Below are 15,859 nucleotides of genomic sequence, written 5' to 3'. Positions count from 1 at the left end.
TGGAGACATTGTTAGCACGGCTAGGTTCTATGTTGAGGGAAAGGCACCAGAACACTGGCATCCTCAACTAGAGCTGAAGGGGGAATGAGGTGGGGGAAGGACTCATTGAAGGGGAAATGAAGTGACAAAGGACTGAGGAAGTGTGTGAGGCCCTTTCCGGTCTGTGGAAACATTCTCTCCAGGAGCGGGGAGGAGGTATGTGAAACTCAAGTGGTAAACAGAAGCTTACATGCATGAAAAGGCATAAACTTGGAAGATTCTGGAAGCCCACTGCAACCCCCAGCTTTATAAAAGGAGGAAACAGACGCAGCAGCAAGAGAAGACTGACCAACTGAGCCGCAAAGAGAGACTTAGACCACTCTTGCTGCCAGCAAGCTGTTCAGAGTGCTCCAGGGTGACTGCTTTCATGAGGGTCACCATGTGGCTTTGTGGTGATGCTGACATTTTTGTGCCATCTCTGATCCCGTATCTCCTCACCCATACTCCTGCTAGTAACCCTAATAAAAGTTCATTGGTTCGCCTAGATGGACATTAATACAATTGTTATTTTGATCCAGTGTGGGTTCCATTTCATGGGTGAGTGAACACATGTGCTGTGTTTCCCCAGGAAAACTCTCACACAACAGAGAGAAACTTTTTTATGCTTGGTATCTGTGCTGGTTTGTAGACAGAAATTTCTGTCCTACCCGTCTGCAGATGTTCAATCCCAAATAAACACACAGAGGCTTATATTAATTATAAACTATTGGGCCTGTTGTTCAGGCTTATTACTAACTGGCTATTACAACTTAAATTTACCCATAATTCTTATCTATGTTTAGCCACATGGCTTGGTATCTTTTCTCAGTATGGCATTCTCATCTTGCTTCCTCTGAGTCTGGCTTGTGATTGTCTCTGCCTTTCCTCTACCCAGAATTTTCCTAGTCTTGTTGCCCCGCCTATACTTTCTGCCTGGCTACTGGTCACTCAGCATTTTATTAAACCAATATGAGTGACAAATCTTTATAGTGTATAAGAGCATTATCCCACAGCACTGATTAGTTTTTTTTTGTCAATTTGACACAAGCTAGAGTCATTTTGGGAGAGGAAATTGGAGATTCCTTCTTCTCTCCAACAACCCTCATCACCAAATTGTTCCCCAAATTCATGTCGTCATCCTGTTCAATGGCTGTACCCCTACCCAGCCAGTGCACACTCCCCCTCCCTCTTCCTGCAGCCCTTCAGCTGGGTTACCTGTCCTCTGATTCCTGCCTGCTTAGCTTTGATTGGTCCTGAGGAATGAACTTGGTGTAGGTCTTTTAGGAAGTCTTTCTGAGCTAGTCCACTCCCATCCCTTGTAGTGAGTTAACCATTCACCTTAGGGTCCACTTTCCCAGGTAATGGGCACCAGCTTGAAGCAGTCTGGAAGTCAAAAGTATCCAAAAGCAAAAAAGCCACAGCAGCCTTTCTCCCACAGGCTCATTACAGGGCTGGATTCCAGGCCACTTGTTAGTACTATGACTCACCACATTTCAGGGCTTTATAACATTGACCTGTAATTGCTTACATGCAGGTTCCAAGCCCCATCCTATCAACCTGTCAGCTCCTGGAGACTTACCCATTTAGGAGCCCAAGAACCTAACTCAAAGTCTAGCACGTGACAAGTACAAACAATGTCATAAAAGGGTTTGGTTTGGGGACACAGTGCTTGCCTAACATGAACAAGGCCCTGGGTTTGAGCACCAACCACCAGCCCTGGAAAAAAAAAAACACCAGCAAACCTCTTTAGAGATATATATCCCTGTATTTGTTGTGTGTTGCAGACAGAGGAAAGCTGTATAAATTCCCTCAAAAACATTTGTCTGTTAAAGAAAACACACTGGGAAATAAATAGGAGGTGTCTTGCTTTTGTTTTTCAGTTGCCGGTCACCATAATTAGCAGGGACTCACTAGGAGAATCAGGTAGAGGGATCAAGCCTGAACAGCAGCCAGGCCCAGGGTTTCCACAGGGCACATCTGGATGGCAAAAACAGAGGAACTCCCCTGCCTTGTGGAAACAGGCTTTGGGTATCAGAACCCATGACGCCACTGGCCTCGAGGTTAGTCTCACTCTTTCCCATCACTTTCCAAAATTTCACTGTACATTTTCTTGTATAATCTGACAAAACTTTCCCAGCCTTGACAAGATAATTGCTTCCATATTACATGGAACTTTTCTCAGATACGCATCTCTGTATCTCCCTGACAATGATAAATTGTCATCAGATAATATCATCTTAAGTGCCTCGTGCCAACACTTACACAGTTTTTCAAATGTGAATCTCCTAAACTGGGCCTCAGCAATTTTTGGAGGGAACAACTCATCTTTATTAAAGCCCCCAAAGGACTGAGGACTTTTAAAATAAGTTACAGATATCAACAACAACAACAACAACACACACACACACACACACACACACATGTGCGCGCACACACCTTCACACACACACACACAAAAAAAGAAAATCATGTGTGCTCAAACAGTGGGTCAGGGTAAGACCTGCTGAAAGCACCATGATCCAACCTTTATCCAAACTCTGCTAAGCTAGAAATCCAGCTGCAAATCTCATCAGGACAGGTTATGTTTGTTTGTCCCTCAGTGGCCGTTCAGTTGGGGTACTTGTCAACAGAAGGCAGACTCAGGTTTTCAGATGATTCTAGAAGGAAGGCAGTTCACCGGAAGACACTTGCTTGAGCAGAGTAGCTAGAGAAATAAAGGGGCAAGAGTTGCTCTCCTGACCATGCTCACCACTGATCCCCCAGCTCTTGAGGGATTCAAGTTCTTTCTTTGTAAAATAAAGGTTTACACTCCCTACCTCCAAAATCTCAACCAGAGCAAAGGGTCTACTTTCAACAAGACACACCCTTTGGGAGCCATTAAGATGGCCCAGCAGGTAAAGAGTCTTGCCCCTCTACCTGATGATCTGAGTTTGAGTGCAGAACCAACATGGTGAGGGAGAGGAGAGACTCCTGAAAGTTGTTCTCTGACCTGCACATGGGCTCCATAGTACATGGGCCCCTCCCCCACCCTGACACACACAAAATAAATTTTTTAAATATTGCGTATTTTCTTTTAGATGTGGAAGTTAGTATCTAAACTTTTGATATGTTTGCTATAACCTGAATAAACACAGAAGTTATATCTCTAGTAAGGGACCAAGGGGAGAAGAGCCTTCCGAAGAAGAGAAAATAGAATATAGTGTTAAGGAGAGATGAAGGGAAAACTAGAATAGGAGGCTGAAGTGGGGGGATGGGAGAGAAGGGTAAAGGAGGGAATATGGGAAGGGGCAGCTAACATTAAAGGCTTCATGATCCATCGTATGGAAACCTATTGCTGTAGAAGTTTGCGGTGGCTTGAATAGGAATGGCCTCCTTCGTTCTTATATTTGAATGCTTGGTCATTAGGGAGTGTCACTACTTGAGAAGAATCAGCAGGTGCGGTCTTGTTGGAGGTGTTGTGTCACATGGAGTGGAATTTAAGGTTTCCAGGGCCCTAGCCAGGCCCAGTGGCTCTCTCTTCCTGATGGCTGCAGATCCAGGTGTAAAACTCTCAGCTCCTCCTCTAGCATCATGTCTGCCTGTGTGCTTCTTGCTACCCAGCATGCTGACAGTGAACTAAGCCTCTGAAACTGTGAGTAAGTCCCAGTGAAATGATTTCCTTTACAAAAGTTGTCATGGTCATGGCATCTCTTCACAACAATAGAACACTAAGACAAGGTTCCGAAAACATATACATATATGAAAGGAATTTAAATGGTGTTACAACATAATGGGAAAACATCTTATGCCATCAAGTAAAAAACCCCCATTGCCAGGAAGGGGTTACATTCTGCTGAGTCATTGTTCAAAAGGGTGCCATGGACTACCCTCAGACATCACAAGCTATTGCCAAAGCTACCTGCTGCTCTTCACAACCTGTTGGTAAGGCCCTATTGTTGAAGACAATATGTACATGTATTGAACAAGAAGACAAGCTGGTGCCCAGCTGAAAGTTTTACCTCTACTGACCAGCACTCACAGTGCTGAAGGAACTCTGCGTGCCACTGGAGGAGAAGGAGAATCATTAATGTCACCCAGCTACAAAATCTACAACCTATCAAAGCAACCTACCAGCAAAATACACTGTTGCGGTGTGACAGTGGCCCAAATATTAGGGGAATAAGCAACCACTTTTAAAAATTGTATTTATGACCCATCCCACGTGATGGAACCCATACGTGACACAGCTAAAATGGCCAAGAACTTCAGGCTGAATAGGTCATGGACCCAGGATAAAACCTACTATTATTATTCGGCTGAGGGAAGAGAGCAATAAAATGACTCCTAGAGACTTAGCGCTCTACCCATAGATCAGTACATCCCTCGACCTTCTTCAGAGAATCTTCTCACAGTAGAGGGAAATTAACACAGAGATACGCAACTGAGTGGGTATACAGAGAGTGAGAGACCATGCAGTTCTCAGTCCTAAGTGGGATGTTTTCATCTAACCCCTCCTGTCAAGACTCGGGGCTCTATGTAGATGAGGAGGTAGATAGATTGTAAGCGTCAGAGCAAGTGAATGACTGCAGAGAAACACTGTCGTCCGCTGACAACAGGGCTGACACACACGCATGTGTGAGTCTTGCATCGGCTCAAGACAAAACCCCAACGCTGCAAAAGGGAAGTAAACACAGTGCCCCACCCCTAACCAAGAGGCAGTTGATACCTACTGGGAAAGGAAAAATCCATTTTCTCCAGTGGGGTGTCACTGGGTCTATCAACCACAATTAAGGGCAGGCTCCACGCCCAGGAGTAGCCGACCAACATACTGGTAGTGTGTGTTTGCTGCGGGGGTTTTATTTCATCCTGGGGATTGGGGGAGGGAGGCATTTTTGTCTTATTATGTTTTGGAGGTTTTCATTTATTTTAATTTTTCTGGAAGTTGTTTTGCTTGGTTTTTGAGAGAGAAAAAAAACATGAAATTTGGTAGATAGGGAGGTGGGTTCTGAGAGGAGTTGGGGGAGAGGAAATATCAAAATATATTCTATGAAAGAAAAATTTAATCAAAAAAAGGTTGGTTGAACAAACAAGAGAAACATGACAATGGAGTGATCGAACAACGTTTCACTCTCTACAGATAAAATCGTTCCCAGACTGTAAGCTCTCTGTCCGTGGGAGCCACCATCCTCCATTCCACCGCAGGGCCCCTTGGAGCCGTCAGAGCACCCGCACTAAACTAGAGACCTAAGCTAATTGCTGGTAAGTGAGCAAACCTTCAGAGACACAGGAGCGTGTGGTAGAGTCTTACTCTTGCCGGGACTGAACAGAAAAGGGCCACTTAGGAGAATACTGACCGGAAGTAAGAACACCTCAGATAGCCAGCTTTCTTCAAAAGACACATGGGTTTGGGGAGCTGAGGAAACCTTCCCAGCAAGCACATGACTTTGGTGGTCAAAGCCACCTGGATGGTTTCAATGGAGGCAAGAATGCCCCCCTCCCCGCTTTATAAATTCTCAAGCTCCGTAGACTGGGCAGTATCTCTTCCAAATGTGTTTTCTTCGAATCTGCTTCTTTATAACATAATGTCCTTAGAAGAGCAGGACTCAGAGAGGAGGCCAAAACATGTCACAAACCTGGAGCCAATGAAGCCCTCCAAGTGAAAAACAGGGAGAAGAGACAGCGATCCTCGACAATTCTAGCCCCACCTCTCAGCGCCCCTCACAGTTAGTTCTCAGTACCCCTGAAACAGGGGCTACACACAGGGTGTGGGTTCCAGGGGCTCCAGTTTCCATCTTTAGAGTGGCTAAATGCAAGCTGTAGAACAGGATTCTTGCTCTACACGGCAGCCTGGAGAAAAATCCCATCTCTGTGTTGTGTGCCAATTTTAGAAAACATTTCTGTACAAGTTTATATTAAGTGGAATCTAACAAAAATACCAGTGCAAGGCATGGGATACCTCCCCTAGAGTTGTGGGCCAGGGGAGTTAAAAAGACTCCAAAAATGATATAGGCAATTGCCCTCACCCTCAGTTGCCTTCCAAAACGTGAAGGTGAGGCCCTATTGCTGCAGACATGCTTCAAACACAGGGCTCTCAGGAATCCAGCTGGAGCCTCCTCCCTGAGTCCTGGCTTTATAGTATCTGAAGGTTCCACATGAGCTGTCAAGGGAGGAGAACAATTAATAGTCCTACCCAGCTGTGAAGTCAGTAGCCATGACAACAGCCAGAGGGCAAGATATACCAAAGGACACAGTAGCGGTATGTAAATATTGGGAGTAACCAATAACCATGTAATTGGACCTAAGAGTTGCTCAATAGGAGGGAATTCACGCATGCAGGCCTGAAATTGTAAAACTAACCAGCTCCCCGTGGCTGAAGAGGCCATAGACCCTAGAGGAGAACCTATTAGTCCCCCTTTCCTGAGCAAGCATAATTCCCAACTGCATTTTAAATCCATAGCCTTACACACACACACACACACACACACACACTACACACACACACACACACACACACACACACACACACACACACGATAGTGTAGCTCTCACCACTCACCAAAGAGGTTTCTCTTTGCAGCAGTGGAAATCATTATAGCAACCCACAGCTGGGCAATATGCAATAGCAACTGATCTTGGGGCTCCCAGTGCCAGTTGATGTATCTACAACAAAACCACTACACCTAAGGCTCAGGAAACAGAGAAGAAGAGGGGTTGGGGAACTCGTAAGAGTCACAAGACCAGGATATCTGCTGTGAGACACACAGTCCTGGTATATGACGGGGAGCTGAACCCATTAAAGCTCAATAATATGAAGTCCTAACACCTAAATAAGACCAGCACAATGCCAACACCAGCTGATATGCCAACATGGATAGGGAAACTCTCACAAGGTCACACCCTAGAGGAAGAGTCACAAACAATTATTGGCTGCGGAGAGATGGAAAATTAGTCTTTTCCAGGGATGAGTCCCCTGATAGGTTATTCAATGGTCATTTATAAACAAATACACATAATAACAGCACCAAATGGACTCAGAAGGGTGTGTGTGTGTGTGTGTGTGTGTGTGTGTGTGTGTATGTGTGTGCGCACACATACACACACACAAACATAACAGTAAATAAAGAAGAAACCATGAATCTGAGGGGGAGTTGGAGGGGCATAGCCATTGTTTGGGGGAGAGGAACAGATGAAAATGATGCAAATTAAGTACTCATAAATGATGTGCCCAAAATGTTCTTAAATCCAAAACAAGAATAAAAGTACATAACCACACAAAGATGATCATAATGGTTACTATAAATTTGATGTATAAATTCTAAAGCCATCATACGAAATTTTCTGAAGGGTTTGAAAACAACTGGGAGGAAAATTCAGGAGCAGGCCATTTGGGAAGCGTATAACAGGAAGAATTCCTTCCTTTTACATGATAGTCACACACCTCTAAGTGATCAGACCATGCATCGCTGAAGTGGCCAGATTATTAGGCACTCAGATTTCCACGTGGGCCTGAAAACCCATGTCCTCCCATGCAAGCTAAAACAGCCCTGGAATGACCTCAGCTTCTCATACATTTCTTCTTCCACATGATCATGTATTAATTTCAATTTTAATATTTCTGTTTAGACTTGCTTAGATATCTATTTCCCAGTGAGAAAAGTTCTAACTCGGTAGGGAACGTATCATTCATTATTTTATCTTTTCTACCCAAGATGGTGAGTAAGCATCCTACTAGCAGTTTGTGATATTGAGTGGCTTGACCTAGAAGAGGAAAATGATGACGTCTAAATGTCCACAGAATCATAATAGTTAAATAATTTATAATAAAACAATAGTTCAGAATATTATAAAGGAAAATAAAATTCTTGAAGAGCATAAATCAGAGAGGTCTCAAAAAACAAAGTATGTTTTAACAAGAAAAATACAAAAGACTATAATCACAGTCATAGAGTCAAGACATGGTTAGGTGCAAATATTTTTGTAATCTAAAGAACACAATGAAAAGTATGGGGAAAGGCTTTGCAGCATTGAAATGTAAGCCACAGTGTTGCTGTATAATATGGGGCTATTCTCTGAGTTAGTGTTAATGAAAAAAGGAACCAACAAAATGGTTTCCATGGAAACAGCATTCTCAGCATCATATTTTGCTCTTCCCATTTTATTTCAAATCACCAGAATAAGGATTAATGACAGTATAATATCGGGTTTTGAAAATGTTACTCTAGAGATGTCTTTTCCAGAACATCCCAACAAGGGCTCTGTGATAATATCTGTTTTATGGGACACTATGTATATTGCTGGGGGCAGGCAGATTGGGCACTGGCATAGGTAAGACTCTCTGAATAGGACTCTGGAGTCTCCAAAAATAAAGCCAACAGTTGATAAATGTGACCCCTTGAAATTTAAAGGCTTCTATACAGAAAGAGAAACTGTCAATCACGCCAACAAGAGAGTCTACAGAATGAGAGGAACTTCACTAGCTGACAGAAGGCAAGTATCTGGAATATACATAGAACATGAGAACCTAAACGTTAAGAAAACAAACAACCATTTTTTTTAGAGTAGAACATGTGAAACATTTATTCATTTGGTTGCCAGAGTTTAATGCCAGATAATTAACATACCAAGAAAATATCAAGGTGTCCTCTTCTAAACTTAAAAGCAAACAATAACACCAAGAAGAGAACAACAATCAAAACAACAACAAAGTAACAATATCATCTAGGGCATCTTCGGAAGGATATGCAGTAATCTGAACATTATTGCAAGAGCGAGGCTGGTGTCTGTCACTTTTTCCACCTCACAGTTTGGTGTTCAGTCATCCTGTTCAGGGCACTAAGGTTAGGAGCAGTCCACTTCTGATGTTCTGATGAATGCCCTCAAGACTGATGGCTGCTTTCCAGACTCTCCTTGCTATTCCTTAACTCTGAGACCTCAAACTCATACAGTGAAACACATTCCAAGAACTTCTTTATCAGCACTCAGCTCTTCATCGGAGACTCGAACATCTGTCCACTGTAGTGGATGTGTGGTAGGTGAGGCAGAAATCTGAGTATTTTCCAAAAGTCTGCATGAGACTCCCAAGCTGGTTCTCCTTCTCAAGCATAGGTTCAGCTGCTCAGATCTTTGTGGGCTTGTGAAATGCTGAGATGTAATCATTGCACGTTTTCAAAGTGGTTGGATGGTTACTTTCAGTCTAAGAAGCCGCTGGTCAGATAAGATAATTCCATATATGTAGCACGAAGAAAGTTTGAAGCAATCCTCATTGTGCAGAAGAGAAAATGCTAGTTTAACTTGGGTGGTTTGGTTCAGCATCATTTGCTTCCTACTGTGTTCCGAACTTCCATGATCCATATATTGCATCAACTTATTCAGTGAAGGAAGGTCCCATTACTGCACTTCAGCTTCCAACTCTTCTTTAGAGCTTGTTCATCTTGTGTTGAGTCTTGGAGAGTTCAGGCAGCAGCAAGACCATTTTTCAGTGTGCCTGGATGGCTGTCAACAGCTAGGTTTCCTCTTTTTGTGAGGTAGTTTTCATAATCCGTGTATGGGCAGCAGTGATGGCATCAGTTGATTTCCAGTGTGAAATCTTTGAGAGTCTAAGGCAAATCTCTTAACAGTCTTCCAACAGGCTAAGTGGTTATACAAGCATTGATGTTTCCTCAAGGTTGTGTTCAGCTTCAGGGAAGATCATGAATGTCTGATACTTGTTTGACTTGGTGGTATAATGCACTCTTGGTCTGACACCACTCATGAGCTCCTAGAATTGCTTCACCATCTAACTCTTCTTCATAGTTTAGAATGTCCATATCTTTAGCTGAATCTGCTGTAGAGGAGCAGATCCAAGCACTCCCTAGTCCTTCTCCAACTCTTCAGTGAACTCTAGAAAGTTCTTATCTCTGAGGACTCCTTTTGAGGCATAATGGCAATCAGATGGTTCTTCTTACAAGTTGAATTATCGTCCCTAGGTCTGTTCCCTACTTAAACTGTGGATAAGCTGCACAGGTGTAGACATGGAGGACAGGCATATATCTGGTGTGCAGCATGAAAACAGATGATCTTAGATCCAGGGTACTTTTTATTCTTCTGCCATGCCACTTCAATGTAGAGTTCCATGAGGTTCCTTTGGTGGTCAGAAGTGTATTTACTGGCCATTCAGTTCTGAATGACAAGCTGTAGTCTCTACTAGTTATTTGGTAGACCTGAGGAGGCCATGAATACAAAGAGAAGTTCCTATGTTTTCCTGGTAATAGGGAGTCAATCTCAAGTACCTGTCAACCAAGTCTGAATATTTGAGACCTTTTTCAGTCACAGGGCCGGTTCTGTAGCTTACTTCACCAAACGGGTTTGTCTCAGACTCCTCCAGTAGAGACAAAGGAAGCTATGTTTTCTTGTTCAAAGACAGCATGTTAGAGAAACCCCCCTTTGACAAAGTATGAAAAATCAGGGTTTACTGTGGTTGAAGGAAATAACTTTATAATCCTCTTCAGAAGATAGTGCACCAAAGTGTAAGCTTCCTCAATTAGTGAATTAATTTAATTTTGAGGGGGATATCTAAGACATGATGGAGTTGGTAGCTGGAGGCCTGAATTGTCCTGGTTCGGGAATAAATCTGACTCCCCAGTGTAATTTAGAAGAAATTCTATGGCTCATTAATTCTAAAGGGTTTGTATTTCTGGTCTTCTTGGAGCATTGGGGAAGTCTGAGACATCTTTGCTTCTCACGTTACATCTCAGGCTCCCTTCAGCATTGAGGATGTGCACGAAACCCTTGTTATGAAGTTATAAATATGAGGTCCATTTGGGCAATTAGAGAATGTTTGAGGTCTCTTGGTTCTCAAAGGAAAGGTGTGTCAATCTTCCCTTGAACCCTGAAGTGGAGCAGACTGAAGCTTTTGTTGTTGACAGGTTATAAGTTTACTGATAAAAGTTATGAGTTACTTTCATTCTAGACAAAAAAGACTGAGGCCACTTTGGCCATTGGAAAAGATCTGAGACCCCCCAGTGCTGAAGGAGAGGTCAGAAGCTCCTTTCATTCATACATCTGTTTTGAAGAGCTTTGGTTCTGTTGTGGTAGGGCTATAGCCTTCTTGAGAATTGGTGGAGTGAATTCTGCATCCTGGTTCAGAAGAGATGTGCCTGAGCACCCAGTGAGTCCTTGAAAATAATTTGAGCTCCACTTCAGTCACTGGGGCAAAGGATGAGTCCTCCTGGGCCTGAAGGAATAAGTCTGAGGCCCCTTTGTCAGAAAATAATATTGGAGAACCTCTGTACAGAATGAGAATGAAGCATCCAGAGAAATGGAATTTTGAGTACAAAATTTTCTGTTTTTAGAGACAGAAAGCCTTATGCTATTTTGGGGAATGCAGAAAGGTCAAAGACTCTTGTGGGAAGCATGGGATATCAAGAGTCAATTTGGGAATTAAAGAAGTCTGAACATTTCCTGATCAATCTTCATGGGAATATAGAATATCCATGTCGTGCAGTGCAGGCAGCAGTGTGATTAGTCTTCAACATGCTAGGAGGCAATGTCTCTGGACCAAATCAGTTAACTACTTCTGTTCCTGTGATTTATTTATTTATTTTTTTATTTCTCCTGATCAAGTTAAGGCATATATACTGGGTTTAGGGCACTGCTGGATGTTCTAACGCTCTAAAACTTCAGGCACCAGGGTAGTTTTATTTTTGGACAGAGGCTTTGAAGTCAGATGATTAGAATAAGAAACACTCAGAACTTCTTAGACAGAGGGAGTTAATCTGTCACCCACTAAACCATATGAAGTAAGTCTCGGGCAACATTAGTCAGAATAAGCACATGCTATTCTCAGTGGGTAATAGATTGTTTATCATGTTCTATGTAGAAACTGTGACCTATTAATAATCAGATGGAAAATGCCTGCCTTCTTTTTTTGAAAGTAATTTTATTAAATTATAAAAGACAAACAACCAATTTTAAGATGGACTGTAGAACTGAGCAGAGGTGTATCCAATACAAAGAGCTACTAAATATACTTTTAAATATACAGTATTCTTAGCCATCATGAAAATGCAAATCAGCACCCTAGTTAGAATGACTACCACCAAGAAAACAAAAGACAAATACTGCTAAGGAGGAAGTGGGAAAGGGGAGCTCCTAGATGCTGTTGGTGGGAATAGAAGTTGGTGCAGCCACTATGGAAATCAATGTGCAGAATTCTCAACAAGCTGAAGAGGAACTTTCACATGGCCCATCTGTAACACTCGTGTGCCTATACCTCAAGGACTCTAAGCATCACTACAGAAACATATGTACACCCATGTTCATTGCTGCTGTAGTAATGGCAGCAAGGAGATAGAATCACCTCACATGTCCACTAACTAACAAACAGATAATGAAATTGTGGGATATACACATAATAGAATTTTACTCAGCTATAAAGAAAAATGAAATCATGAATTAGCAGGAAAATGAATAGAAGTGGAAAATGTTATACTGAGTGAGGAGGAAACCCCTGCTCAGAAAGATGAACAGTTCGTGTGTCTTCTCATATGCCGACCATAGCTTCTCATTTTTATGTACATGTGCTTAGGGCCGTGATCAGGATGGAAGGGGACTTCAAGGATGGATAGGATAGGACTCCAGGTGTGATGTAAGGGTGGAGGCAGGAGTACGGGGAGAGGACAAGTCATACAGGAGTGAAGGGACAGGTCAGTGTGGGGATAACCACAAAGGATGCATGCAAAAGCCGTAAGGAAGATCTACCACTTTGTAAGTTAATTAAAAATATAAAAAAAGTTTAAAAGGATTTGTCTCTCTGAGTTTGGATCACCTTGTTTAATATTCTACTTTCCAGACTCTTCATGCCCCCCATGGAGGTAGGAGAACAACTCGTTGAGAAGAAGAAAGGGATCAGCGAAAGTATGAGGAGGGCCAAGGAAGAGGAACGGGAAATAGAAATGGATAAGACACATCATAGACACAGTGAAATACCAACATTAACTGTTCTCTACATGTAGATAGATGTTTACATCTACTTGTACACATACATTCATAAACAGAATACTGTATATGAATGTGCTAACTGCTTGCATGATATCAACATCATCTGTAGATGAACGTTAGATGTCAACACAACTCTCATGTCAGAGCATCGACTACTACTTCTTGATATAAAATATCGCCTGACCCTCTAAATCTCTGTACCCATAAATTAGTACAGCTTTTAGACCGCACGCATCAAAGAGGTTTCTGAGTGCAGTGGGTGACGGTTAAAACGGAAACTCACAATCGAACCATGTGCCCAGGGTCTGTGGAGTGCCAGGCCATAACTGGGGCATCTAGATTAAACCCCATCTCCCCAAGAGACCGCTGGGGAGAAAGGAACAGAAAGATTATAAGAGCCAGAGGTCAGAACAGGGGAGGGAGATACCAGTGAGATGAGAGACCTGTCCCCTCTGGACGTGACAGGCCCTGCACTCAGGAGACACAGTGACTGTGGTTGCCTGCACGAGGCCTACAAAGATCAGACCAGTCACCAACACAGCCTGCATGGGAGCGGTGCTCGTGAGCCGCCAACTTGGCTAAGGAGGTTTTCATTGCTGATAGCTGACGGTGGAGGAAAACTCAGTTTTCTTGAAGGCTGCAGTCCCTGGAAAGTTGACCATGTGCCAGTGAACGACCACATGCCTCTGAGTTTATGCGCAGCACAAATTGGACTTGGCAGGTGGTAATTTTTTAAGACATATAATTGGGCAGGGGTGGAGTTGAAGGAATCTGGAAGGAGTTTGGGTGAGGTGGGTGCAGTATGATCAAACATATTGTAGGCATATGTGAAAATTTTAAGGCATAAAAATATAATTTAAAAACTCTTCATTGAGCTTACCTGTTATCATGCCAAAACATTTCAATAAAAGCTAAGAGATATGTGGGAAGTAGTAATTAGTGATTCTATAAATACGAAAAGTTCCAGCTACACTTATCTTTTTATGTGGCTTGGTGTATCAAAGTGCCTTTTCTCTATTAGTAAAGTAGTATGAAGAAGAGTGGGTGTCTCTTACCTGTGGGAGAAAACTCGGGGTGCTTTTTACTCACCTGTGCCGAGAAACCACAGAAGAAGGCAAACCAGAAATGCACGAGGGTGAATGCGAAGTTCTTGTAGAAGAAATAGCATAAAAACTTGCACATCCTGTAGTAGGACCACCTTCCATGAACAAGAAGCAGCCGTTGGAGATACCTAAACTGAGCCAAAGCGTAGTCGCTGGCTAAGACCGCTTGCAGGCCTTCCTGGCCGCTGATGCCGATGCCAATGTGAGCACCTAGGAGGGAAAAGACGAACTTTGTCGCCAAACAAAATGGCGGTCTCTTTAAGGAGCTTGTTCCTCGTTTATGTTAGTCATTTATTGTAACTGTTTAGCTTCAATAATTACTATGGTTTTCACATCTATCATGCATTAGTCACATAGTTAAGTATCAATCCTAGTTTTACATAAGAGAAAACTAGACCAGGAAAAGTTTGGAAATTTTCACCTTGCACAGATACAGAACTAAGATGGGATCAACCCAGCTGCCTAGAATGCAGGCCTGGCTACTTTCACCTGTTCTGATGAGTTTTTCCCTCATCTTCAAACAGTAGAAGGCAAGAAATGTGCAAATTATTTCACTGAAAAGAAGTATCTTAGGAATCCTCATAACTGTGGATGCGCTGAGTCCAGAAAGTATCATTTATGGAAGAACCATGGTAAAGTTAAATTAATGCACATTTCAATGACATATTATTGCATGTTGAAACAGGACTCTGAACATGTAGTGTGCCTCACTGAGAAGTTACCCTCTTACTTTTAATCATGCTGACGTCATTGGCCCCATCGCCGATAGCCAAAGTTACAGCGTTCCTGTGCTTTTTGACCAGCTCCACTACTTGGGCTTTCTGGAGTGGGGTGACTCTGCAGCAAACCACAGCCTTGCACATGCAGGCGAGTTCCAAAAGATCGTTCTCCACATCACTTTCTAGGGCATGGGCCTGTATCATCAAAACACACAGAAATGAACAGCAACAGAACACATGACCATTGTCAAAGCAAATGTCTTAGTTCTTAATTGACTTAATTTCAGAATCATCTCATTACCTTGTCAAGTCAGAACCACAAAAGCAGTAACAAGAATAAAGGCATGAATATTGAGCCACCAGTAAGGTTCAAGGAGATTTAACATAGAAATAAAAGACATGCCCTTCGTCTGTCTCTTTGACATGCTTCCTTGCTGTCTTGGCAAGATATAGCTATAATAGATGTTGGGAAAGTTCCAGGAGCCACTGCAATCAGTAGAAGCAACAGAAAGAACCCACACACATCTCAACAGTTTTAAATGACCTGCAAACCATGGTGACTTCTACATTTTGGGCTGCTAGTCTCTTTTGTGTTGTCTTGTACAGCTACTATCTGTGAACGCCAGTGTGCAGGCAAGATAGAAAGAACGCGATGGGAGGGTGGACCTGAAATGCACTGTGGGTGAAATCAGAAGCCTGAACAATGGGTTGGCAGGCAACCTGTGCTTCAGCCAAGGTTCCCCAACCATTTCTATCCTTGCTCCACACACCAAGAGCCTTTCTATGCTCTAAGACACTGCTGAGAAAAAGAGCAGAATTTTCTCCACGTATCTGGACAATTACCTTTCTAGAAACATTTTATTTTGCACTTTATAATAGACACGTTTCAAAGGAAACAAGAATCTATTTTAACCACAGAGACAGCTGCTCTGAGCTAGTAGACACTCGCAGACTCTGGACTGACAGCTGGGGAATCTGCATGGAAGCAAACTAGGCCCTCTGAATATGGGTGACAGTTATGTGACTTGATCTGTTGGGGGAGGGGGCTGGCAATGGGACCAG

The 15,859-nt window shown here is 42.8% G+C and overlaps 1 protein-coding gene across 5 annotated transcripts in view; it reads right to left on the bottom strand.

The window, feature by feature from the left end:
• Nucleotides 1–15,859, bottom strand: part of Atp8b4 (ATPase phospholipid transporting 8B4 (putative)) — a 171,662-nt gene that overhangs the window by 22,622 nt on the left and 133,181 nt on the right. For all 5 annotated transcript variants that reach the window (XM_048459636.3, XM_087911238.1, XM_048459634.3 and 2 more), the window contains exons 22-23: nucleotides 14,809–14,992; nucleotides 14,065–14,288 (exon numbers count right to left, since the gene is read on the bottom strand). In XM_048459636.3, coding sequence (XP_048315593.3) covers nucleotides 14,065–14,288; nucleotides 14,809–14,992 — 408 coding nt within the window. The remainder of the gene's footprint in view (nucleotides 1–14,064; nucleotides 14,289–14,808; nucleotides 14,993–15,859) is intronic.

Source organism: Myodes glareolus, chromosome 10 (genome assembly GCF_982192425.1).
Source record: "Myodes glareolus chromosome 10, mMyoGla1.1, whole genome shotgun sequence".
Classification (NCBI taxonomy): domain Eukaryota; kingdom Metazoa; phylum Chordata; class Mammalia; order Rodentia; family Cricetidae; genus Myodes; species Myodes glareolus.
Note: the sequence above shows the minus strand (reverse complement) of the source record. Positions and strands in the feature narration are given on the sequence as shown.